Raw genomic sequence first — 26,802 nt, forward strand, 5'->3', positions numbered from 1 at the left:
GAGACTGCTAAGATATTTACAATAATCAATCATATATTCATCAGAAATAAAACTTCCATTTAATTTCAAAAAAACAAATTATATAGGCCACATTTTGTTGTTACAATATAGTAATATTTAGAGTATTACATAAAAAAAATACTTCTGCATAATACTGTAATTGTGGATACACGGCATTATGCATTTGTTAAAATCCATGGAACTGTATAAGACAGAGTGGACCCTAATGCAAGTTATGAATTTTAGTTAATAATAATTTATCAATATTGGTTCATCGGTTGTAACAAATGTACCACTCTAATACAAGATGTTCATGGTAGGGGAGCGCTTAGGAGGTATGGAAATCTATGGGAACTTTCCGCATTTTCTCTGCAATTTTTCTACAAGCCTACTGCTCTAAAAAATAAAGTCTATTAAAAAATAATAAAACTTTAAACTAAAAACAGCCAATAAACATTTATAACATTCCTAAATAGCAAAAAAATTCTGGGATGAGCCCAAAACTGTATTCAGGAAAATTCATTACCTGAAATGTTTTTGTTATTAATTAGAAAAAAAATAAAAATAAAATAAATCATCAATTCTCCCCATGAAAGAACCAGCAGGAAAAAAAAAAAAATAGTAAAATTATATTCAAGAACTGTTTTTTTTTTACAATAAGTAACATTAAAATAGACACACTTTTGGCACATATAAGGAGAAAAAATACAACATTAAATATTAGAAAGGAGACATACATAGAAGAAAGTTTTTTAAGTATACGAGAATGCTTTTGACAAATCAATATTAACATATTTGAAAAGCTGGAAAAAATTGTTTTATAGAAACATATCAATGACCAGAATTAATGCAAAAATAAGTAGTAAACGCACTAGACCAATTAGCTTTGGAAGAAATTGAAATTGTGGTTGAAAAAATAAAACAGACAACGAAACAGGCACGCATGCCAAATTTTTAAGGAATTAAAAACAAAAATGTTGCCATCAGGTCAATTCCGACTCATAGTGACCCTACAAGACAGAGTAGAACTGCCCCACTGGGTTTCCAAGGAACGGCTGGTGGGTTCGACCTGCTGATCTTTTGGTTAGCAGCCGAGCTCTTAACCACTACACCACCATTGGTGTTGTTGTTGTTAGGTGCTGTTGAGCACAACAGAAAGAAACACTGCCTGGTCCTGCATCATTCTCACAATCGGTGTTATGCTTGAGCCCATTGTTGCAGCCACTGTGTCAATTCATCTTGTTGAGGCCCTTCCTCGTTTTTCCTGACCCTTCCAGTTCACATCCGCCAGGCGCTCCTTGGAAACTCTATGGGGCAGTTCTACTCTGTCCTATAGTGTTGCTATGAGTTGGAATCGACTTGCCGGCACTGGGTTTGCTGGGGTACTTTACCAAAACCCTGGTGGTGTAGTGGGTAAGAGCTAGGGCTGCTAATCAAAACTTGGCAGTTCAAATCCACAAGGTGCTCCCTGGAAACCCTATGGGGCAGTTCTACTCTGTCCTTTAGGGCCACTATGATTCGTAATCAACTAGATGGCAACGGGTTTGGCTTTTTTTTTTTTCTACTGTACCAAGCATGATGTCCTTCTCCAGGGGTTGATCTCTGCTGATAACATGTCCAAAGTATGTGAGACGTAGTCTTGCCATCCTTGCTTTTAATGAGCATTCTGGCTGTACTTCTTCCAAGATAGATTTGTTTGTTCTTTTGGCAATCCATGGTATATTCGTCGCCAACGCCATAATTCAAGGGTGTCAATTCTTCTTCCGTCTTCCTTATGCATTGTCCAGCTTTCACATGCATATGAGGCGATTGAAAACACCATGGCTTGGGTCAGGCGCGCCTTAGTCTTCAAGGTGATATCTTTGCTTTTCAACACTTTAAAGAGGTCTTTTGCACCAGATTTGCCCAGTGCAATTTTTTTTTTTTTTACTTCCATGGGTGTTGATTGTGGATCCAAGTAAAATGAAATCCTTGACAACTTCAATCTTTTCTTCATTTATCATGATGTTGCTTATTGGTCCAGTTGTGAGGATTTTTGTTTTATGTTGAGGTGTAATCCATACTGAAGGCTGTGGTCTTTGATCCTCATCAGTAAGTGCTTCAAGTCCTCTTTACTTTCAGCAAACAAGGTTGTGTCATCTGCATGATGCAGGTTGTTAATGAGTCTTTCTCTAATCCTGATTCATGTTCTTCTTCACATAGTCCATCTTCTCAGATTATTTGCTGAGCATACAGATTGAATAGGTATGGTGAAAGGCTACAACCCTGGTGCGTGCCTTTCCTGACTTTAAACCACCCAGTATCCCCTTGTTCTGTTTGAACACCTGCCTCTTGATTATGTACAGGTTCCTCATGTGCACAGTTAAGTATTCTGAAATTCCCATTCTGCGCAGTGTTATCCATAATTTGTTATAAGCCACACAGTCGAATGCTATTGCATAGTCAATAAAACACAGGTAAACATCTTTCTGGTATTCTCTGCTTTCAGCCAGGATCCATCTGACATTAGCAATGATATCCCTCCTTCCACATCCTCTCTTTGAATCTGGATTGAATTTCTGGCAGTTCTTTGTCCACGAACTGCTGCAGCTGCTTTTGAATGATCTTCAGCAAAATTTTACCTACATGTGATGTTAATGATATTGTTCAATAATTTCCACACTCACTTAGATCACCTTTCTTTGAAACAGGCATAAATATGAATCTCTTCCAGTCAGTTGGCCAAGTAGCTGTCTTCCACATTTCTTGGCATAGACAAGTGAGAACTTCCAGCGCTGCATCTGTTATACCACCATAGATAATGCTAATTTGATTTAAAATCCTGCAGACTAAGGGAAAAGACTAATGATCTCCCCCCTTCATTTTACCAAGCTGGCATAACCTTAAGAACTTGACAAAGTTAGAAAATTACAGTCTAATATCACTTTTTCATGATTCATGACAGCCTCCTTCTTTGTCATGTGTGGTGAGGCGATCAGCTAATTGAGAATACAGTCCAGATGTTGCAGGATGGTAAGGAGTCACACCTGGACCAAATCAAACCTGAACTAGAAAAGGAATGGGTGGCCATCACGTAAAATCATAGGCTTCACTATGATAGCTAGAAGGGATCTGGGATTCTCCTTTTGCCTGAGGACTGAATGGTTGTATGGTGAATTCAGTGTTTTGGAAACTTTTAAGACTAATATATATTTCTATATAAAACAGAAATAAGAAATTCTCAAAACAATAATTACCCCTACAGGTAATATATTCTGATATTTTCTATATTACATATTCTATTTCATTGCATTTTGTAAATGCTGAACACAACCCATTAAAAAAAAATTTTTTTTTTTAAATTGATTTTATTACCCATTGAGAGTTTGCAACCTACAATCTGAGAAACACTGAAATGAAGTGGATAAATGAGCAGTTGTATGTTTAAGCACAAATCATAGATATGGTGATGGTTAATTTTATGTGTCAACTTGGCTAAGCAATGGTGCCCATTTGTTTGGCTGAACATTAGTCCAGCTGTTACTATATTTACATGTGATTAGCATTAAATCAGTTGGCCTTAAGCAAAGCCGATTACCTTCCGTGGGTGGCCCTCATCCAATGAGTTGAAGGCCTTAAGAGCAAAACTGGAGGTTTCCTTGGGGAGAATTCTGCCTCAAGGTTATAAATAGACATTCTGCCAGAATTCCTTTCTGCCACCACTTGATTACCAATTCTGAGATACAAGACTGCAGGAATTTCCAGCCTATCACCTGATCTATGACTTGTAGAGTTGCCAGCCCTGACATCACATACAAATTCCTCAAAATAAATCTCACTTTATATATGACTATTTCTCTAGAAAACCCTGAGTAAAACAAATATGTTCTGAGCATTTCTTCAGCCTGCAATGCCCTTTTCTGATAACACCATTTCCATAACAAGGACTAGACCCTGTTCCCTTGGTCAGAGCTATTTAGACCTGGGTTGGAACCTGAAGCAAGCTGAGTTAGGGGTTCTGAGAGATAACTTTGTGTCTCCTAATAATGACTACTTTACAGTTTAAGCTAATTCGAGATGATTCCAAAACTTGCAACCAAAAGAGCTTTTGTTGCAAAATCAAAGAAAAAAATGTATAAAGTACATAGTTTGATTTATACTTTTTAAATTAAAAAAAAAAATTTTTTTTTATATTGCTTTATTAAATACATTATTTGAATCTTCCATTTTAGGGGTTGGCAAACTATGGCCCATGAGACACATCCAGCCTGTTCCTTGTTATTTTATAGCCTACGAGCTATAAAATACAGTTTTTTAAGGGCTGTAAAAAAAAAAAAAAAGAATATGTGACAGAGACCATATGTGGTCCATGAGGCCTACAATATTTACTATCTGGCCTTTTACAGAAAAAGTTTGCCTTGTTCTATATCCTTAAAATTTCTTGTCTATTTGATCTGTTGAAATATCTAAAGAGGTTTGTTAAACTCTTACACTCTTATTGAGAGTTCCTCAGTTCTTGTCTTTTACCTTTTGATACTCTACTATTCAACACATAAAGATTTATGACTGGCATATATTCCAAGTCCTATCAAATATTTCTGGATTCTATTTTGTATAATAATGTATTTTAATTTGTTCATGTATTTTTTGTTTTTAATACCCAGATATGTTTGCCCGTCCTTTATCTTAAAACTTTTTTGTCGCATTGTTTTAAGCTGCCTCTTATAAATGAAATGTAGGTTGATCCTTTTACTCAACTAGAAAATCTTTGATTTATAAGAAAGAATATAATAAAGAGATTAAAGCATGTATATTTACTGTTACAACTGGTCTATTTGGAACTACTTTCATTATCTTGTTTCTTGCTTTTAATCAAAGAGTGAAATGGTGTATTGGCTGGGATGCTTTTGCCTGCAAGTAATGACCCAATTTACTTTAACAACAAGAAAATTTATTATCTCATCAATATATGCCATATCCTGGGCCATAAAATAAACCTTCAAAAATTCATATCATAAAAATAGGTTCCTTGACTATAACAAAGTAAGACAAAAGTCAGTAATAGGAAGACAATTGAAAAATATCAAAATATTGAACAACATATATATAACACATGGATAAAAGAAAAAGTCTAAAGCATAATTAGACAGTATTTTGAAGTAAATGAAAAGAAAAACTCAATATATCAAAATTTGTAGAATGCAGTTAAAGCAGTGCTTAGAGGAAAATTTATAGCACTATATGTTTATTAGGAGCCCTGGTGCAGCAATGGTTAAGATGTTTGACTGATAACAGAAAGGTCTGTGGTTCAAAACCACCAGCAGCTCTGCAGGAAAAAGATGTGGCAGTCTGCTTCCGGAGAGATTTACAACCTTGGAAACCCTATGGGTCACTATGAGTCAGAAATCAACTGGATATTAGAAAAAAAGAAAGGTTTTATGTTAATAACCTAATCTTCCCACCTAATGTAACCAGAAAAGGAAGAGTAAATTAAACCTAAAGCAAGCAGAAGGAAGGAAAATAATAAATGTAAAAGCAAAAATCAATGAAATTGAAAACAAAAACAGCAGAGACAATGAAACAAAAAGCTGATTCTTTGATAAGATTTTAAAAATTTGAAAAACTTCTAGCCAGACAAACCGAGAAAAAGAGAGAGCCTTCACAAATTATCAATATCACTACAGAACCTACAGACATCAAAAGGGTAATAAGGGAATACTATGAACAATTTTGTTCCATTGCTATTCATAAGGTTTTCACTGGGTAATTCTTTTCAGAAGTAGACTGCCGGGTCCTTCTTCCTAGTCTGTCTTAGTCTGGAAGTTCAGCTGAAACTTGTCCACCATGGGTGACCCTGCTGGTATCTGAATACCAGTGGCATAGCTTCCAGCGTCACAGCAACAAGCAAGCTCCCACAGTACGATGAACTGACAGACACATGTGGGTGTTTCACCAAACGGATGCAGTGCTGGAAGTATTCACTTGTCTATGCCAAGAAATTTGGTAGACAGCTACCTGGCCAACCGATTGGAAGAGATCCATCTTTACACCTATCCCCAAAAAAGGTGATTCAACCAACTGTGGAAACTATTGAACGATATCATTAATATCACACACAAGTAAAATTTTGCTGAAGATCATTCAAAAGTGGCTGCAGCAGTATATCGACAGGGAACTGCCAGGAATTCAGGCCGGATTCAGAAGAGGACGTGGGACCAGGGATATCATTGCTGATGTCAGATGGATCCTGGCTGAAAGCAGAGAATACCAGAAGAATATTTACCTGTGCTTTACTGACTATGCAAGGGCATTTGACTGTGTGGATCATAACAAATCATGGATAACACTGTGAAGAATGGGAATTCCAGAACTCTTAATTGTGCTCATGAGGAAACTGTACATAGATCAAGAGGCAATTGTTTGGACAGAACAAGGGGATACTCTGTGGTTTAAAGTCAGGAAAGGCATGTGTCAGGGTTGTAACCTTTCAGCAATCTGTATGCTGAGCAAAGAAGCTGAGAAGCTGAATTCTATGAAGAAGAATGGAGCATCAGGATTGGAGGAAGGCTCATTAACAACCTGCATTATGCAGCTGACACAACCTTGCTTACTGAAAGTGAAGAGGACTTGAAGCACTTACTGATGAGGATCAAAGACCACAGTCTTCAGTATGGATTACACCTCAACATAAAGAAAACAAAAATCCTCACAACTGGACCAATAAGGAGCATCAAAAAAAATGGAGAAAAGTTTGAAGCTGTCAAGGATTTCATTTTACTTGTGTCCACAATCAACACCCATGGAAGCAGCAGTCAAGAAATCAAAAGACACATTGCATTGGGCAAATCTGCTGCAGAAGACCTCTTAAAGTATTGAAAAGCAAAGATGTCACCTTGAAGACTAAGGTGCACCTGACCCAAGCCATGGTATTCTCCATCGTGTCATATGCATGCGAAACCTGGACAGTGAATAAGGAAAACCAAAGAAGAATTGATGCCTTTGAATTGTGGTATTGTCAAAGAATGTTGAATATACCATGGACTGCCAAAAAACACTAACAAATCTGTCGTGGAAGAAGTACAACCAGAATGCTCCTTAGAAGCAAGTACAGGGTCAGTGGAAAAGAGGAAGACCCTCAACGAGATGGAGTGACACAGTAGCTGCAGCAATGCGCTCAAGAGTAACAACGATGATTCTGAGCATGGCGAAGAACCAGGCAGTGTTTCATTCTGTGGTACACAGGGTCGCTATGAGTTAGAACTGACTCGACAGTACCTAACAACAACAACAACAACGTGATCAATTTTGGAGCCCTGGTGGTGCAGTAGTTAATTGTTTGGCTGCTAACCAAAAGATCCGCAGCTGGAATCCACCAGCCACTCCTTAGCGCGAATCCAACAGCCACTCCTTCGAATCCGTATGGGGCAGTTCTACTCTGTCCTCTAGGGTCACTATGAGTCAGAAGCAACTCGATGGCAATGGGTATGAATAATTTTGTGCACCTACATATTCAACAATTTAGAAAAAAAAAATGTAATTCCTTGAAAGACAAAGACAAAAACTCACTCCAGAAAAGAAAGATAATCTGAAAGTCTTATACCTATTAAATAAATTGATTTTGTAGTTAAAAAAAAAAAAAAAAAAACTTCCCACGAAGAAGACGCCAGACCCAAACTGTTTCATTGGCAAGTTTTATTAGATACTTCAAGAGGAAATAACACTAATTCTACAGAATATGTTCCAGAAAATAGAATATTTTTCAACTCATTTCTTATGAAACCAACATTACTCTGATACCAAAAAAAAAACACCCTACAAAATCCATCACGAACATAGACACAAAATCCTCAAAAAATAGTAATAAATTAAGTCCAGAAATACATAAAAATATATAATACATTACAACCAGGAACAAAGACTATTTCAACATTCAAAAAGCTATATCAATGTACTTTGCCATATTAATATTCTAAAGAAGGAAATCTTCTTTTAATTCAAAGTTTTGCTAGATTATGTCTTGATATAAGCCTTTTTTTAATGTCTTAAACTTAATTTTTTTTTTTTTAATCTTGTTACTGGGTGGAAATTACAAGTTCTGTTCAGCGAAACTCATATTGGTCAATAAATAAGAGACCAAAATAAAAACTGGGTAGGTGTTTTCAATGTAGTTTCATTTGATTTATAATTAGGAATTAGTTGTCCCAGAATCTTATTTTCTGTTGTCCATCAGTCTTAGTTTTTGGTGGTGGTATGAACTTTTGTCATTATAGATATTTTAATGAAAGATTGGGAGAAACTGCTTTCAAGAGCTGCTTGCCAAACACTATTTTAAACCAGATTTGGACGATTAGGATTCTTATTTTAAATAAGGTTAAAAAAAAAAAAAACAACAAGATAGATAATATGAAACTCAAAAGATAAAAAAAAGTATTCCATGAAAAATTTTAGTCATATCTCAGTCCTCCGCCCACACAGTTTCCCTTCCCAGAGTCAACCATGTCTATGAATTCATTTTACATATTTTCAGAGATATTTTATACGTATATGTGTTATATCACATAGGAACATACTAACCACTGTTTCCCTTTGTGATTTTTATCTCTTAGTAAATTTTGGCAATATCTGCATATATCAGTACATTTAAAGATTGCTTTGACTTTATCTTCCAACTCATCTACTGAAGTTTTTAAATCCTGTTTTTAATTTTCCTCAAAGAAATAAGTTATACTTAGTTTAAAAAATTAAACAGTGTAGTATAACTTTTGCAAAAAACAATACTGCTCCTTGCTGCTGCTTCCTAATATCCTGGAGGAAAGCATATTCAACTCTTGTAGTTATTTCTTCATGTATTTCTCCATAGTACTAAATACTATATAAAATGTAAAAAGTCTTAAGGGTTTTTTGTTGTTGTTGTTGGTCCGTTTAAACGTTATTAACTTTCTACAACTGCCGTATTGAGATGCATAAAAACAGCTAGTGAAAGAGCTGGAAGGTTGGACCAGTTGGAGGAGAATCAAGAGAGTAATACTGGAAAAGCCAAGAGAAATTCGAGTTTCAGTAAAAGGGAGTAGTTAATGCTGTCAAATGCTATAAAGCTGATAAAGAGGTAAAGAGCTGTATCCACTGATTCGGCTACTAACGAGTTCGCTTATACTTCTAGCTACAATGGTTTCAGGGAGTAGTAGGGGCTTGTGGGAAAATGAACCAAATTATTTGAAAGCAGGGCTTCAAACCAGTTCAGTCATGGCCAATGAAGTGAAACTAGAACAAACCCAAATTTCTAAAACTCGGGCAAACCAGAACGGGAAAAATTGCAGACTGAAGCTCTGGAATGAGAGAATCGGTAGAGGCGCAGTGAGCCTTGTCAGGAGCCTGGTGCATGAGACTGGGTTATTGGCAGGACTGTGGAGGGTGACACATTCCAAGCGGCAGTCGGCCACCATCTTTGAGTGGGGCACGGGTGGGTTATTTTTGCCTCTGCTGAAAATAGGAATGGCAAGAGATTTGGTTGCTATGTACTGCATATGCTGCCCTTGTTTCCTAGGGAGATAAAACTTCTACCCATAATTTTTCCTGTTCTGGTTCACCCAAATTTAAAAAATTCAGTTCTGTTCCAATTTTGCTATCTCAGCTATGACTGAACCGAGAAGGACTGGTTGGAAGCTCTGTTTGAAAGTGACCAAGAGAATTCATTCTGGGTTGTCTGGACAACACATCAGCTGAGATAAGGGCAGGGAAGGAGAGGAGGGAGAGATGGAGACTGGGAATGGGAGTAGAGGGTGAGCTTCATCTAGCTAGAGACCCTGCACCCAAGCTCAGCTTCCAATGGGACTTGTAGTTTCCTTCCCACAGCAAGGAGAATTATATTTCATGAACCACAAAATCCCCACAGGCTGGGTATCTGGGGTTCCCAGACAACTCCTTAAATAGCAGATACCCAATTTCTCCAGTGACAAGGCTGTTTTCCCTCACTTGCCCTCAAAAGAGAGATCCATGGAGGGAGGGTCCCTCACTTGGAACACAGACTGCACTGTACCTCTCTAGGGATGATGGAAGGATCAGAGACCCCTGCCTCATCATCTCTTAATCACTCTTGACCTATGTGTGTCTTCCCAGTAAAGCCTGGTTTTTGCTTTGTTTTGTTGTCAGTTTTTTTAAGCTTTTTTCTTTTAAATTTTGTTTATCTTGTTGTTCTTGAGAATATACACAGCAAAACATACACCAATTCAACAGCTGCTACATGTAAACTTAGTAACATTGATTGTATTCTTCAAGTTGTGCAATCATTTTTATTCTCCTTTTCTGAGTTGTTCCTCCCTCATTAACATAAACTCATTGCCCCCTAAGGTTCTCATCTAATCTTTTGAGTTACTATTCTCAATTTGATCCCATACAGATAGTTCTTAAAAGAGCATAATGCTCAAGGCAGACCCTTTTTACTGCTTAAGCTAAACTATTGTTTAGTTGTAAGACTTCAGTGGATATTTTTGGTTCGAGGTTCAAAGACTATCTCAGGGCGATAGGTTCAGGGGTTCACACACCCTCCATGGCTCCAGAAAGCCTAGAGTCGACGAGAATTTAAAATTCTGTTCTATATTTTCTCCCTTTTGATCAGGACTTTTCTATTGAATCACAAAGCCTGTTTTTCAATTCCTGCCATGTGATGTGACGAATATCCCAAACTCTGGTGCATGACCAGGGAAGACTTAGCATGAACCCTACCAACATGACAGGGCTTTTTGAGGAAAGGTACAAGAAGTCAGATTTCAGGAGATTGAGGAGGAGGTGAAAAGTAAGAAAGTAGAGACAGAAAATGAAGACCAGTCTTTCAAGACATTGGTTATCTATAGGATGGGGAGAATGAAAAAAACTGAAGGAGTAAGATTCTGAAGGATTCAGGAAAGATTAAAATATACAGTTCATTTGTTAAATTGCCTGTATATCTAATGGAAAAAATATTTTACAGGCTTCTTTTAAAGTTCAGACTATCAGAACTAAATCCTAGCTCTTCCGGATTTGAGAATGGACTACAATGTCAACATCAGGAGCAAGGACATGGACAGCCTGGATCCTGAATATGATTTGAAAAATGAATTATTTAAATCAGAGATAATAAGATATGCACTTTCAGATAGCCTTAGAAATGTGCACCGTGCTTTGATGCGTCAAAGGAACTGTCTGCTGAAACAAGAGGAAGAAGTTGTCAAAAACAGAATGATGGTAAAACACCTGCAATTAAGACAAAAGGTACCTCCTTTTTATTTTCACAGTGGTTTTGTTAGGACTTGCTTTTTCTATTCATCAAAAAAAAAAAAAAAAGTTTTGCAAATCAAAGAGACTTTATTAAAATCAAATATGGCAAATTTTTGTGTATTCCTCAAAGAAAATTAAAAACTACAGAAACACTGTTGTGCTGAAACCTATTGAGTCAGCCACAAAAAAGGAAGTTCAAGACCCAAGACTGGGTGGTTTTAACGATAAGACTTGAGAATGGATGTATGTGGGTGCATATGTGCTGGGGGTGGGGTGGAGACCAACTCAGAGCAAAATTGATGGATTTATATAGATGTTTTTCTAGAAATCTTATATATCCACGCTGGGACTTCTTTTTGGAAACTCATCTCATCACGGACATTGTCTATTTAAAAAAAAAAAAAAGTTCCTATAAATATCCAGCTTGATTGGTTTCTTCATGAGTTAGTCCTATCTCTTCCGGAAACAGTTTACTTGGTCTTTCTCTTCCACATTGCAGGCTTTCCTCCTGTGTCTGGTGATCTTTGGGTGTCTGTTTATGTTTTAACATGAGGAATTCAAAGGCCGACTGGGAGTGCTAGGTGTGGAAGTAGGAGTGTTCACCTGGCAGATTTGCTTTAGGCTGGGCAGACAGGCTGGGTGGGACAACATGCTACAGAATGCTAGAAAGAGGAAACCTTTCCTTAGAGCAAAATACCACTCGAGTTCTCCCTGGAGAGTTCTTTTGATTTCTTTAGAAAGGCTGTTTTTTATTTGCTTGGGGCTTTTTAAAGACCTGGCTACAAGACACTCTGCACAGGGAAGAGGCTGAGAAGTATGGGGAGGGATTGATTTTCATATAGAGATCACCAATAAATCCCCCAACTTTCAGCCCCACTTCATACCTGCCATGAAAGTCTGGAGACTTTCTAGGCTCTAGGGTCACTATGAGATGGAATTGACTTGACGGCACTGGGTTTGGGGTTTTTTTTGTACTGGATACATCAGTTCTTATCCCCAACTCCCCAGTTACAGTCTCAATTAATAACTTAGACTTTCTGGGGTCTACTTACAGAGCCCTGGTGGCACAATGGTTAAGCGCTTGGCTGTCAACGAAAAGGTCGGTGGTTTGAACATTCCAGCGGCTTTGAGATAGGAAAATGTGACAGTATGCTTCTGTAAAGATTGTTGTTGATGTTGTTGTTAGCCTTGGAAAGCCTGTGGGGCAGATCTGCTCTTTCCTATAGGGTCACTATCAGTTGGAATGGACTCTACAGCAATGGGTTTTTGTGTGTGTGTGTGTGTGAAGTCTACTTTGGGTCCCTGGGTAGCGCAAATGGTTAAACACTTAACTGCTAGCCAAGAAGTTGACAGTTTGAATCCATCCAGCAGTGCCTTGGAAGACAGCCCTGTTGATCTGCTTCCGAAAGGTCACATGGGGTGGCCATGAGTCAAAATCAACTCAGAGGCAACAAACAACAGGGTCTACTTCGTCAGTCACTACTGCCCTTCTATATATTTTTCATTATAAAAAAAACTGTTGAACTCTTTTGTTTGTTAGTAACACTCTTTCCTAGTCTCTTTATTGTTGAACTTTTAAAAAATATTTATTATTTTAATAGAGAATTTATAAATTAATGTGCTCAGTCTGCCACCTGAGACTGAAAATCTGTTTCATTTCCCTTAGTAATTAAGAAATAATTTCATTGTTGCTTCTCAGGAGAAAGTGGGAAGAATGTTTTGAATTGCAGGCAATTTTGATGGCGAAAATGACTGGAGTAGAAGGAATTCATGGAATCTGAGAAGGCTTCTCCTGGTCCCCAAAATAGTCCCTAAAGGAATGAGGGCAGGCAAAACTATTGGCCTTCCCCAAGCCATTTTAGATAAATTTTATATCTTTTCACCCACATATATGTTGCCCTGAATTTGGCTACTAATATTTTCTGTAATGAATGCTTCTTATGTATCATGTATAATATATACATCACTTTATTTAACCTTGGCCACCCTACAAATTTGATAAAATTACCTTTATTTCCTAGTTTAGTAAATGGAGACTCAGTGAGGTTAAGTATTATGTACAAGCTCACACAGCTCCTAATTCCTGTGGAGCAAGAATTTCAGCTAAGACTGTTTCCCAATACCTTTCCACTTCCTACAGAGACAGGAAAAGCATATTACTGTAGAAGTATTCAAGTGCTTTTCCCTCCACCTTCCTTGTCTCCACTCTCAAAATCTGGGTAGTATGGTATAGTAGAAAATACACTGACTTCTTGTTGTTGTTAGGTGCTTTTGAGTCAATTTCAACTCAGAGCGATCCCATGTAATAGAGTAGAACTGCCCATAGGGTTTTCTAGGCTATAATCTTTACTGGAGCAAATTACAGGTCTTTGTCCCACAGAGCCACCGGGTAGGTTCAAACCACCAGCCTTCCAGTTAACAGCCAAGTGCTTCACCCTTGTGTCGCCGGGACTCCTTTGTACTGATTTAGGAGTCAGAAAACGTAGATTCCAGTTTTGCCCCTACCACCCTTGGTGATATTGCACTGGATCAATCACTAAATTTTTTGGACCTCAGTTTCTTATCTAAGCATATAATAAAACCTGCTGTTCTTCGGCCACAGGTTGCTGGAGGATCACATGAGAACACATGTATTAAAGGGCTCTGTAGATAATCAGGAGCCCTCGTGGCACAGTGGTTAAGAGCTATGGTGAGCTATGGCTGCCAACCAAAAGGTCGGCAGTTCCATCCCACCAGCCGCTCTTTGGAAATGCTATGGGGCAGTTCAACTCTGTCCTATAGGGTCACTAGGAGTCAGAATCAACTCAATAGCAACAGGGTTGGTTTTGGTACATAATCATGGTAACAGCTCACACCTGTGTAGTACTCTAGACTTTGCAAAGTACAGTAACATTGTGAAATAATTCCTGTTTTACAGATATAACTATGGCTAACAGTGTTTTGATATAATATAGTTCATATTTTGCAGAATCAAGACTGAAACCTAGCTCTTATTATCCCAAATTCCATTATTTCCCTACTTCCTAATGGTGCCTCCTTAATTCCACCTTATGGTTAAATACTTCATAATAGAATTCCTTCACAGAGATTCTATAGTCATGAAAAATTCTATTTTTTCTAGTCTTAATTTTATTTACTTTTCAGGAGCTCACCTATTGCATTAAGTAGAGTGTAGCTACATTACACATTTATTATCTATTTATTTCTTTAATATCTTAAAGTGTATCATAATGACCAAAAAGCATGAAACAATTTCTTAAAGGTGCCTAAGTTAAGACCAGTAAGGAAATTAGGCCTGGCAGAAAATGGCACATATCATAATCCGAGTAAAACTGAATATTATTTCTAATAGTTGGGTCATCTTTCCAATAAAATAAAGACTAAGCATTAATTTTTTAACATCCTAGCAAATATCATAATATTTACCTGGCTTCAGAATACATTACTGCCAAATAAGCATAAACCCTCCAACCTAACCTACTTTATGAAGTCCATTTGTAGAAGATAACAAAGACATTCAACCCATAGAGTCCATTTGTCTAGATTGGGTCGGGCTTCCATGTAGCCTTCTCATTGACTAATGAGAAAACGAGCCATTAAGTCTGGAACACAGGGTACAAAAGGAAAGACAAGAGGCTTAGACCAAAGGAGGGAGGGAGGGAGAGAGGCAGAGGGAGAAAGCAAAGTTAGAAAACTAGAAGTAAATAAGAAATAGGACCTTGTGTGTTCTCAGTGTTGGCACTGTCCCTTAGATGGGGAGATGTACAGGAAAGAGAAAAAGATGCTAATTAATATTCAGGTTACAGAAGCCAAAATGAACAATTTCTAAGAGCAGAGGAAATTAAATCTCTGCACATACGAAACAGAAGCTAACAAGTACTTATTAACTCTCTACTCCATTGGACTGGTGAGTTTTATGCCTTTAAAATCACAAGTATTCTGTAGGTTAAATTACTGCATAGAATCTGCCAGTAGCTGGGCCATAACTTTCCTACAGTCCTCAGGGCGACAGGTGCTTTGCTCACTGGTTGGGGCAGCAGCGACATCATCTATCAGCTGGACCAACCAATTAATTTCTCAAGAGAAACTAGTTTCTGCTTAAAACCAAAACCTGCTGCCATCAAGTCAATTCCAACTCATAGTGACCTCATAGGACAGCGTAGAACTGCCCCATATGTTTTTCAAGAAGTAGTTGGTGGATTCAAACTGCTGACTTTTTGGTTAGCAGCCATAGCTCTTAACCACTGTGCCACCAGGGATCCAGTTTCAGCTTAAAGGTTTTCAATTCCATTGCACCTCTACCTAAAATCCTAACTCAATCTAAATTAAAAATCCAGAGTTTGTTGTAAAAACAAAGTATGGGGATAAGTGTTCATTGTAGAAACCACAGAAAATATAACATATAGTGTGAAAAATCTTCTATAATCCTATAACTAAGGTCTAAATTTCCATAATAGTCATATACAAAATAACTACCAGAAACCACTAAAGGCTACCAAGACCACCTGTCAGACGGGATTGAAGGATAACGGTTCTGTTCTTAAAATCTTTACTTTTTTTTTTTAAGTACACTCTTAATATTTAGAGGATCACTGGGTAGTACAAATGGTTTATGCTCGACTACTAACCTAAAGGTTAGCAGTTTGAACCCACCCAGGGGCTCCGTGGAAGAAAGCCCTAGTGATATGCTTCCATTAAGCTTATGGCTAAGAAAATCCTATGAAGCAGTTCTACTCTGTAACACACAGGGTCACCATCAGTTGGAATCACCTCCAGATCAGTGGGTAGTATTTGAGTATTATTTTTCATTCTGTGTTATTCACTGAACGTCATTTTATATATAAACCAAACCCAAACCAGTTGCCATAGAGTTAATTTCGACTCATAGTGACCCTAGAGGACAGAGTACAACTGCCTCATAGGGTTTCCAAGGAACGACTGGTGGATTCAAACTGCCGAGCTTTTGGTTAACTGCCATGCTCTTAACCACCGTGCCACCAGGCTTCCATTTTAGTATGTATATGCCCCTTAATTCATTCTCTAAGCTGCCATTTTTTCCTCCCACTTTGTTCTTAAGCTCCACACTGGCATCAGAGTTTTATTTTGGCCATGTCACTGGCCTGCTTAGAATCTTCTCTTAACTGTCTGCATTTTTATTCTGAAGTGGACACTACTATGCTTACCACTACAGGTTCTCCATTGTCTTTAGAATAAAAACCAAGCTCATGACAGAAAACCCTTCCAAGCTGGCCCTCACACTTGATCCCCTCCTCTGGCACATACTTTGATAAATACTGCTAGAGTGCTCTCCAGAGTTCATGTCCCAGTGGACACTCCTGCCACAGAGCATGAGTAGTCCTTACCAAACAGGCCTGCCCACACTTGGGACTATCCTCCTTGCTGATCTTGGTGGTCTAACTGTTGTAAAGTGATTATGGATGAGTTTTAGCATCTCCTCAAATGCTCGTTGCCTTTGGTTTCCTCCTCTGGTAATTGCCTGTTCATAACGTTTGCACATTTTCTATTGGATCACTCATCATTTCTCTTACTGATTTGCATTAGATTTTTGTCAGTTTTAGATATTGGAAAAAAAATATTCTCTTGGGCCTGTCATTCGTGTTAACTTTATCCACAGTGTCCTTCACTGAAGGTATGTTCTAAATTTGTATGTAATAGCATCAACCCATATTTTGCCTGATGATTGTGCTTCATGAGTTTTAATACTCATTCTTCAAGATTGTTCTACCGTTATCCCCCCTATGAATTAGTCATCACCTCCTTTATGATACTCAAAGACTTTATTCATACTTCTTGTCTTTTATCCTCTCTAAAGAATTTCTTTAAATGTCTGTCTTGCTTTTCTGAAGTCTGACCTATTAAAAAATATTATACATCCTTGAATCTCCAACACAGTCTGGCTAATGGTGGCTCAATGTTAGTAAAATGAATGAACGACCCATTTTAGTGGACATGTAGAATTCTAATCATTCATTTCCTTTCTACCTCTGCACTATCTTAGCAGAGAACCTTTCACTTACATCGTCTCTTTTGCCCACAGACATTTAGACCATCCATGGCCACTTGGCTCAACCTGACTGACTCAGAATCTCCTGAGAATTTAGTATTTAGGCACAGACAGACTGAGTCAGTTACCATCAGGTGCTGGCCCCAAGAGGTCATACAGCATCAGGTACCCATTTGAGAGATCATGGGGGGAGAGGTGGTCTGCAAAAAAAAGAGAGCTCTCCTGCAGAGAGAAGCAGAGCTAAGCTAAGAGTCCATGGCGAGGGGAAGAGAGACTGCATCTTTTTTGGTTCCTGACAGATTTCTAGTTCCTGGCTCTGATCCCTTGCGACATCTTGATTTCGTAAGATAACTCTGTATGGCTTTATCTAAAGAAAGCTTGAGTAAGTTCCTTTTTCTTATAAGCAAAGTATCCCTAAGATACCAATTCATATATTTTCTACATAGTAAAAGAATAATTACAATTTTTGTATTTGTCACTAGAGATATTTAATTGTTTAATATTTATTATAGTTAAGGCATCTTTTCAGCTTTTTTAATAGCCACACAAAAGTGGACTCATATTCAACTTGCCATCCACTAATTTCTTTTTAACTGTCTGTATTTTTTATTCTTTAAGTGGGCACTACTATGCCTGTTGTTGTTGTTGTCTAGTTGGTTCTGACTCATAGCGACCCTATGTACAACAGAAAAAAACACTGCCTATTACCGTGCCATTTTCACAGTCTTTGATATGCTTCAGCCAATTGTTGCAGCCACTATATTAAACCATTTCATCAAGGGTCTTTCTCTTTTACACTGACCTTCTACCAAACATGATGTCTTTCTCCAGGGACTGGTCGCTCCTGATAACATGTCCAAATGATGTAAAACAAATTTTTGCCATTCTCACTTCTAAGGAGCATTCTGGCTGTACTTCTTCTAAGACATACTTGTTCGTTCTTTTAGCAGTCCACGGTATATTCAATATTCTTCACCACCACCATAATTCAAAGGCATCAATTCTTCTTTGCTCCTCCTTATTCATTGTCCTGCTTTCCCATGCATATGAGGCAGTTGAAATACCATGGCTTGGGTCAGGTGCACCTTAGTCCTCAAAGTGACATCTTTGCTTTAACACTTTAAAGAGGTCTTTTACAGCAGATTTTTTCAATGCAATAAGTTCTTTGATTCCTTTTCTTTTCTTTTTGGCTTTAACAAACAGAAATTTATTCTCTCACAGTCTAGGAGAGGCCAGAAGTCTGAATTCAGAGTGACAGCTTCAGGGGAAGGCCTTCTCTCTCTGTCTGCTCTGGGGGAAGGTCTTGGCATCAATCTTCCCCTGGTCTCGTAGCTTTTCAGTGCAGGGACCCTGGGTCTAAAGGACATGTTCCACTCCCAGTGCTTCTTTCTTGATGGCATGAAGTCCTTCTCCCCTCTCTTCGAAATTCTTTTTTATATCTCAAAAGAGATTGAGTCAAAATACAACCTAATCCTGTAGATAAGGCATTGATGAAAAACAAGGCTCCAGGAATTGATGGAATACCAACTGAGATGTTTCAACAAACAGATGTAAGGCTGGAAGTACTCACTCGTCTATGCCAAGAAATTTGGAAGAAGCTACCTGGCCAACTGACTGGAAGAGATATATATTTATGCCTATTCCCAAGAAAGGTGACCCCACAGAATGTGAAATTATCAAACAATATCATTAATATCACACACAAGTAAAATTTTCCTGAAGATCATTCAAAAGTGGCTGCAGCAGTATATTGACAGAGAACTGCCAGAAATTCAAGCCAGATTCAGAAGAGGATGTGCAACTAGGGCTATCATTGCTGATGTCAGATGGATCCTGGAAAGAAGCAGAGACTACCAGAAAGATGTTTACCTGTGTTTTACTGACTATGCAAAGGCATTCGACTGTATGGATCACAACAAATTATGGATAACATTGCAAAAAATGAGAATTCTAGAATGCTTACTTGTGCTCATAAGGAACCTGTACAGAGATCAAGAGGCAGTTGTTCAAACAGAATAAGGGAATACAGCATGGTTTAAAGTCAGGAAAGGTGTGTGTCAGGGTTGTATCCTTTTACCATACCTATGAAATCTGTATGCTGAGCAAATAATCCAAGAAGCTGGACTGTATGAAGAACATGGCATCAGGATTGGAGGAAGACTTGTTAACAACCTGCCTCATGCAGGTGACACAAACTTGCTTGCTGAAAGAGAAGAGGACTTGAAGCACTTACTGATGAAGACCAAAGACCAGAGCCTTCGGTATGGATTACACTTCAGCATAACGAAAACAAAAATCCTCACAACCGGACCAATGAGGAACATCATGATAAAAGGAGAAAGGATTGAAGTTGTCAAAGATTTTGTTGTACTTGGATCCACAATCAACACCCATGGAAGCAGCAGTCAGGAGACCAAAAGATGTGTTGTGCTGAGCAAATCTGCTGCAAAAAACCTCTTTAAAGTATCGAGAAGCAAAGATGTCACCTCGAAGACTAAGGTGTGCCTAACTCAAGCCATGGTGTTTTCAGTCGTCTCCTGTGCATGTGAAAGCTGGACAATGAATAAACAAGACTGAAGAAGAATTGACACCTTTGAATTGTGGTGTTGGAGAATACTGAATGTACCATGGACTGCCAAAAGAATGATCCAATCTGTCTTGGAAGAAGTACAGCCAGAATGCTTCTTGGAAGCAAGGATGGCGAGACTATGTCTCACATACTTTGGACACGTTGTCAGGAGGGATCAGTCCCTGGAGAAGGACATCATGCTTGGCAAAGTGGAGGGTCAGTGAAAAAGAGGAAGACCCTCGATGAGATGGTCTGACACAGTGGCTGCAACAATTGGCTTGAGCATAACAATAACTGTAGGGATGGCGCAGGGACCAGGCAGTGTTTTGTTCTGTTGTACATAAGGTCTCTATGAGTCAGAACCGACTCGATCGCATCTAACAACAACAACAACAATCCTGTACATTGAGTCCTACCTCATTAAACATGGAAACCCTGGTGGCATAGTGCTTAAAAGCTAAGTCTGCTAACCAAAAGGCTGGCAGTTCAAATCCACCAGGCACTCCTTGGAAACCCCATGGGATAGTTTTACTCTGTCCTTTAGTGTTGCTATGAGTTGGAATCAACTTGACGGCAATGGGTTTGGGTTTTTTTTTTTTGTTTTCATTAAACATAACTCCCTCTAATCCTGCCACATGAACATCATGGAAACCCTGGTGGTGTAGTAGTTAAGTGCTATGGCTGCTAACCAAAAGGTCAGCAGTTCAAATCCACCAGATGCTCCTTAGAAACTCTATGGGGCAATTCTACTGTGTTCTGAGTCAGAATAGACTCTACAGCAACGGGTTAGGATTTATAACACATAGAATAATCGCATCAGATCACAAAATGGTGGACAACCACACAATACTGGAAATCATGGCCTAACTAAGGTGATACACATTTTTGGGGTGCACAATTCAATCCATACACTATCCATCCATCCGCTTACCTACCTACCTACCTACGTACCTATCTTTCTTTCTTTCTTTGCTTCTATCTTTCTATCTATCTACCTAAATCTTACTTGTTCTGCTTCTTTAGAGAACCCTAAGACAATCTGTAAGGTCCTAGTTAATGGGTTAGTCTTGACAAAGTTGGTGAGTAAAGTTAATTCCATGTAAACACACTTTTTTAATAATTTTTTTCTTTCTTTTTCTTTTTTTTATTGTGCTTTAGGTGAAAGTTAATTTCTCATACAAAAATTTATACACATATTGTCATGTGAAATTAGTGTGACAGCACACTCCCCCTTCCCACCCCGGCTTCCTTATGTCCATTCAACCAGTTCCTGTCCCCTCCTGCCTTCTCATCCTGCCTCTGGACAGGAGCTGCCCATTTGGTTTTGTGTATCCGATTAAACTAAGAAGAACATTCTTTATAAATATTACTTTTTATTTTACAGTCCAGTCTAATCTTTGTCTGAAAAGTGGGCTTTGGGAATGACTTTAGTTCTAGGTTAACAGATCATCCAGGGGCCATAGTATTGGGGTTCCTTCAGTGTCTGTCAGACCATTAAGTCTGGTCTTTTTATGTGAATTTGAGTTCTGCTCCGTACTTTACTTCTACTCTCTCTGGGACTCTCTGTTGTGCTCTCTGTCAGGGCAGTCGGTGATGGTAGCCAAGCATCATCTAGATCTTCTGGTCTCAGGTTGATGGAGTCTCTGGTTTATGTGGCCCTGTTGTCTCTTGGGCTAATATTTTCCTTGTGTCTTTGGTGTTTTTCATGCTCCTTTGCTCTAAGTAGGTTGGGACCAATTGATACATCTTAGATGGCCACTTGCAAGCTTTTAAGACCCCAGATGCCACTCACCAAAGTGGGATGCAGAACATTTTCTTAAACTTTGTTATGCCAATTGACCTAGATGTCCCCCGAAACTATGATCCCTAGGCCCCGACCCCAGGTATTCTGTCCCTCAGAGTGTTTGGTTATGTTCAGAAAACTTCTTAGCTTTTGCCTTGGTCCAGTTGTGCTGATTTCCTCTGTGTTGTGTGTTGTCCTTCCCTTCAACTAAGGTGATTTTTTTTTTCCTTTAAAAGCCTTTCATGATGCCACACACTATGGCAGAGACACCTTCCTAAGACCATTGTCTACGACTGCCTGAGACTGGGCCTAGAAATGAAAAGGGAAAGGCCTCTGGCTGTACCAGTTGCCAATAGGCAGAGAATAAACGTAGGAGAAGGCATTCATGGAAAAAGGCAGATCTTATGTGTGCAGATCAAGGTGTTTGCTGAGCTTTTGGTAAAGTTCGTATCTGCCTGTTTACAACAATTTCAGGCCAAGCTCCTGGTCATGCAAGGCTACCAACTGATTCCCCAAGAAGGGGTCCCGATAGTGCACATTAACTTAGATCAGGTAGCGAGAGACTTCTACCCTGGTAGGCAGGAACAACGCCCCAGTCCAGCATGAAGAAGTTACAGAAGCAGAGACCTCCATCTACATTCCCATAAAGATTTATGGGTTTGAAGTCTCTCAGGGGGAGTAAGACAGGGAACAGAGAGCCCCTCAAATCTGCAAACAAAGTACAGGAAATGGGCCAGGGTGCAGAAACAAAGCCATCCCCCAGAACAATGGGGCAGGGTATCAGAAAATAGCCAGCAAATTGCTTAAACTTGTAAGATGATTCTTATCTGCTATCTAGTTAGTGAATCCCCCTTCCGTTCCCTCCCCACCCTCGTATCCATCCAAGAACGCTTTCTTCTGCGTTTAAACCTTTTTTTGAGTTCTTATAAGGGTGGTCTCATAAAATATGGGTCCTTTTGTGACTGAGTAATTTCACTCAGCATAATGTCCTCCAGTCATCCATGTTGTGAGATGTTTCGAAGATTCATCATTGTTCTTTATCGATGCGTAGTATTCCATTATGTGTACCTACCATAATTTGTTTGGATAATTCATATGCTGGGATGGGCACCTAGGTTGTTTCCATCTTTTTACTGTTGTGAACCGTGCTGCAATGAACATGGGTGTACATATATATATTTGTGTGACAACTCTTATTTCTCTAGGATATATTCCATGGAGTGGGATTGCTGGATCATATGGTACTTCTATTTCTAGCTCTTTAAGGAAGCACTAAATCATTTTTCAAAATGGTTGTACCATTTTACATTCTCACCAGCAGTATATAAATGTTCCAGTCTCTCCACAACCTCTCCAAAATTTATTATTTTGCATTTTTTGAATTAATGCCAGCGTTGTTGGGGTGAGATGGTATCTCATTGTAGTTTTGATTTGCACTTCTCTAATGGCTAATGATTGTGAACATTTCCTTATGTGTCTGTTAGCAGCCTGAATGTCTTCTTTGGTAAAGCGTCTATTCATATCCTTTGCCTATTTTTTAATTGGGTTATTTGTCTTTTTGCTGTTGAAGTATTGATCTTAGCTTGTAGATTTTAGAGATTAGACCCTTATCGATATACTGTAGCCAAAGTTTTTTTTCCCCCAGTCTGTAGGTTCTCTTTTTACCCTTTTGGTAAATTCTTTGATGAACATAAGTGTTTGATTTTTAGGAGCTCCCAGTTATCTAGTTTCTCTTCTGGTGTTTGTGCATTTTTAGTTATAGCTTGTATTCTGTTGATGTCATGTATTAGGGCTCCTACCGTTGTTCCTACTTTTTCTTCCATGACCTTTATCATTTTAGTTTTTATATTTAGGTCTTTGATCCATTTTGAGTTAGTTTTTATACATGGTGGGAGGTATGGGTCTTGTTTCATTTTTTTTGCAGATGGATATCCAGTTACGCCAGCACCATTTGTTAAAGAGACTGTCTTTTCCCCATTTAATGAATCTTGGGCTCTTTGATTTCTTGACTGCTGCTTCCATGGCTGTTGATTGTGGATCCAAGTAAAATGAAACCTTTGACAACATCAATCTTTTCTCCATTTCTCCTGATGTTGCTCAGTGGTCCATTTGTGAGGCTTTTTGTTTATGTTGAGGTGTAATCCATACTGAAGGCTGTAGTGTTTGATCTATATCACTAAGTGCTTCAAGTCCCCTTCCCTTTCAGCAAGCAAGGCTGTGTCATCTGCATATCATAGATTGTTAATGAGTCTTCTTCCAATCCTGACACTGTATTCTTCTTCATATAGTCTGGCTTCTTGGATTATTTGCTCAACATACAGGTTGAATAAGTATGGTGAAAGGATACAACCTTGACACACGCCTTTCCTAATTTTAAACCAGGCAGTATCTCCTTGCTCTGTTTAAATGACTGCCTCTTGGTCTATGTACGGGTTCCACATGAACACAATTAAGTGTTCTGAAATTCCTATTCTTCACAATGTTATCCATAAGTTGTTGTGATCCGCACAGTCGAATGCCTTTGCATAATCAATGAAACACAAATAAACATCTTTCTGGTATTCTCTGCTTTCAGCCAGGATCCATCTGACATCAGCAATGATATCCCTGGTTCCACCACCTCTTCTGAATTCAGTCTGAATTTCTGGCAGTTCCCCGTCGATGTATTGCTGCAATTGTTTTTGAATTATCTTCAGCAAAATTTACTTGCATGTGATATTAATGATATTGTTCAATAATTTCTGCATTCTGTTGAATCTTTGGAATAGGCACAAATATGGATCTCTTCCAGTCAGTTGGCCAGGTAGCTGTTTTTCAATTGTCTTGGCATAGACGATTGAGTACCTCCAGCACTGCATCGGTTTGTTGAATCATCTCAACTGGTATTCCATCAATTCCTGAACCCTTGGTTTTTGCCAGTTCCTTCAGTGAAGCTTGGACTTCTTCCTTCAGTACCATTGGCTCTTGTTCATATGCTACCTTCTAAAATGGTTGAACATTGACCAGCTCTTTTTGGTACAGTGACTCTGTATATTCTTTTCATCTTCTTTTGATGCTTCCCACATCATTTCATATTTTGCCCATAGAATCCTTCAGAATTTCAACCCAAGGTTTGAATTTTTTTCTTCAGTTCTTTCAGCTTGAGAAATGCCAAGTGTGTTCTCCCCTTTTGGTTTTCTAACTCCAGGTCTTACCTACCGAAATCATGGAGCCTTGTTACAATTTGATTCATCTTTTTGAATTAAGAACATTGATGTGCACTACTGTGTGAACTATATTACTGTCTAAGATGATTTTAAGTCTACTTTATATTTACAGTTGCTGGCATCCAAAATTTCCCACATGAAAATGGAAAACTTAGATAGCAATTTGATGTGTTGCTGGAAGGATCCAATAAAAAGGTAGGATTTGGGATCACTCATTTATTTGTTTTTAATTATATTTTATGTGTTCTAAAACATAATAAAACCTTACTCAATCAGTCTTCTCTAGTTTGACCTTTGTAGTAGTTTATTCAGAACTTGGTTGAGTATTTTTTAATTTAAATTTTTTATGTAGTAAAATAATATACTGATATTGAAAACCACACAAAACAAATACATAAGTGATTATGACAAATAAATAACAAATAAGTAATTACAAGACAGACACCCTTGTAATTACCATACAGGTCAGGAAAAGAGCTTGGCCACCCACCCCAGAAGCTACTCTAAGTGCCTCATCCCAATCATAAGCCTCTTGAGGTTAACTTTTAATTGTATAGTTGACGGAAACCCTGCTGGCATAGTGGTTAAGTACTATGGCTGCTAACCAAGAGGTCAGCTGTTCAAATCCGCCAGGCGCTCCTTGGAAACTCTATGGGGCAGTTCTACTCTGTCCTATGGGGTCACTATGAGTTGGAATCGACTCAATGGCAGTGGGTTTTTTTTATATAGATGATAAAAGGATTAGATAAGCAGTAGTACAAATAATTTTACAAAAGGAATGTTTACATATATCAGACTAATTTTTAGTACTTAAAATAATGGTAAAAGCCTACTTGCAGTCAAAAATTTATATTTGAATAGTCACCATTCTTATAGTTTATTGTGTACTTTCAATATGTATAAACAGATACATACACATATCTGTGTATGTATGTGTGCATGTGTGTAGATATGTGTATGTGTGTGTTTATATACATATACATAAAAAAACATACATACATATAAACCAGTTGCAGTTGACTCCAACTAATGGCAACCCCATGTGTGTCAGAGTAGAACTGTGCTCCATAGGGTTTTCAATGGCTGAGTTTTTGGAGGCGGATTGCCAGGCCTTTCTTCTGAGGCCTCAAACCTCTAACCTTTTGGTTAGCAGCCAAGCATGTTAACTTTTTACACTACCCAAGGAGACATATATATATATCTGTCCTAAACTGTGTGTAACTACCGTATTTTTACTCAAATAACACACACATTCTGATTGTTTGCCAACTACATCCTCCCTCACAGGGTAGTTTTGTAAGTGCACTATATTAATCTTTTTTACACCAAAGTTTTTTTAAAAGTTGGCATAGCAGAGCTTAGGAAAATATCTCAAGGCGGGAGGGTGCAGTGGGCGAGCAAAAGTAGAAGGTACTTTTATTTGTGAAAAAATACAGTATATTAACTACTTTAACATCTTGCAAGATTGTTGTGAGGATAATATATGTGTGTAGGTTTATACATTACATACATGTTACATAAATATATTATCCTTACAACAATTCTGCAAGGTGTTATTCAACAGATGAGAAAACCAGGCATCATAGATAAAGAAATTTGCTCAAGGGACAAAGGTAGAATTGAAATCAGGCACTTCCAGTACATCCTGCTATGGTACTTCTAAGTGATTCTTATCTGTTCTTATCTTATCTCCTAAGTGATTCTCATCTGTTCATTAAAGCAGGTTGGGCATAATTTATGTGTGTAGTTCTGTTACTACGTGTTATTGGAAGTAAGGAACTTCATTATTTTTAAAATTATATAAAACAAATATTTCGTTCCTAAAAATGGCCATTTTCCTGATTCATCCCAGTAATGTGCCACATTACTTTTAGCATAAATAATGTAGACTGGTTTAAAGTGTTTATAACAATAATAACAACCGTTAGAGAATACGTATTCTATTAGACAACACGCTGAGCAGGTAACACTGGCTATTTCATTTAAC

General features: G+C 38.2%; 1 protein-coding gene across 3 annotated transcripts in view; it reads left to right on the forward strand.

The window, feature by feature from the left end:
• The window catches only part of LOC126065850 (uncharacterized), a 52,554-nt gene that overhangs the window by 15,028 nt on the left and 10,724 nt on the right, over nucleotides 1-26,802 (forward strand). For 2 of the 3 annotated variants that reach the window (XM_049866405.1, XM_049866406.1), the window contains exons 2-3: nucleotides 10,946-11,226; nucleotides 24,928-25,010. In XM_049866405.1, the coding sequence (XP_049722362.1) occupies nucleotides 11,002-11,226; nucleotides 24,928-25,010 (308 nt within the window). In that variant the 5' untranslated portion in view covers nucleotides 10,946-11,001. The remainder of the gene's footprint in view (nucleotides 1-10,945; nucleotides 11,227-24,927; nucleotides 25,011-26,802) is intronic. The other variant, XM_049866407.1, reaches the window with a different exon arrangement.

The sequence above is a fragment of the Elephas maximus genome, chromosome 22, assembly GCF_024166365.1.
Source record: "Elephas maximus indicus isolate mEleMax1 chromosome 22, mEleMax1 primary haplotype, whole genome shotgun sequence".
In the NCBI taxonomy this organism is placed as follows: domain Eukaryota; kingdom Metazoa; phylum Chordata; class Mammalia; order Proboscidea; family Elephantidae; genus Elephas; species Elephas maximus.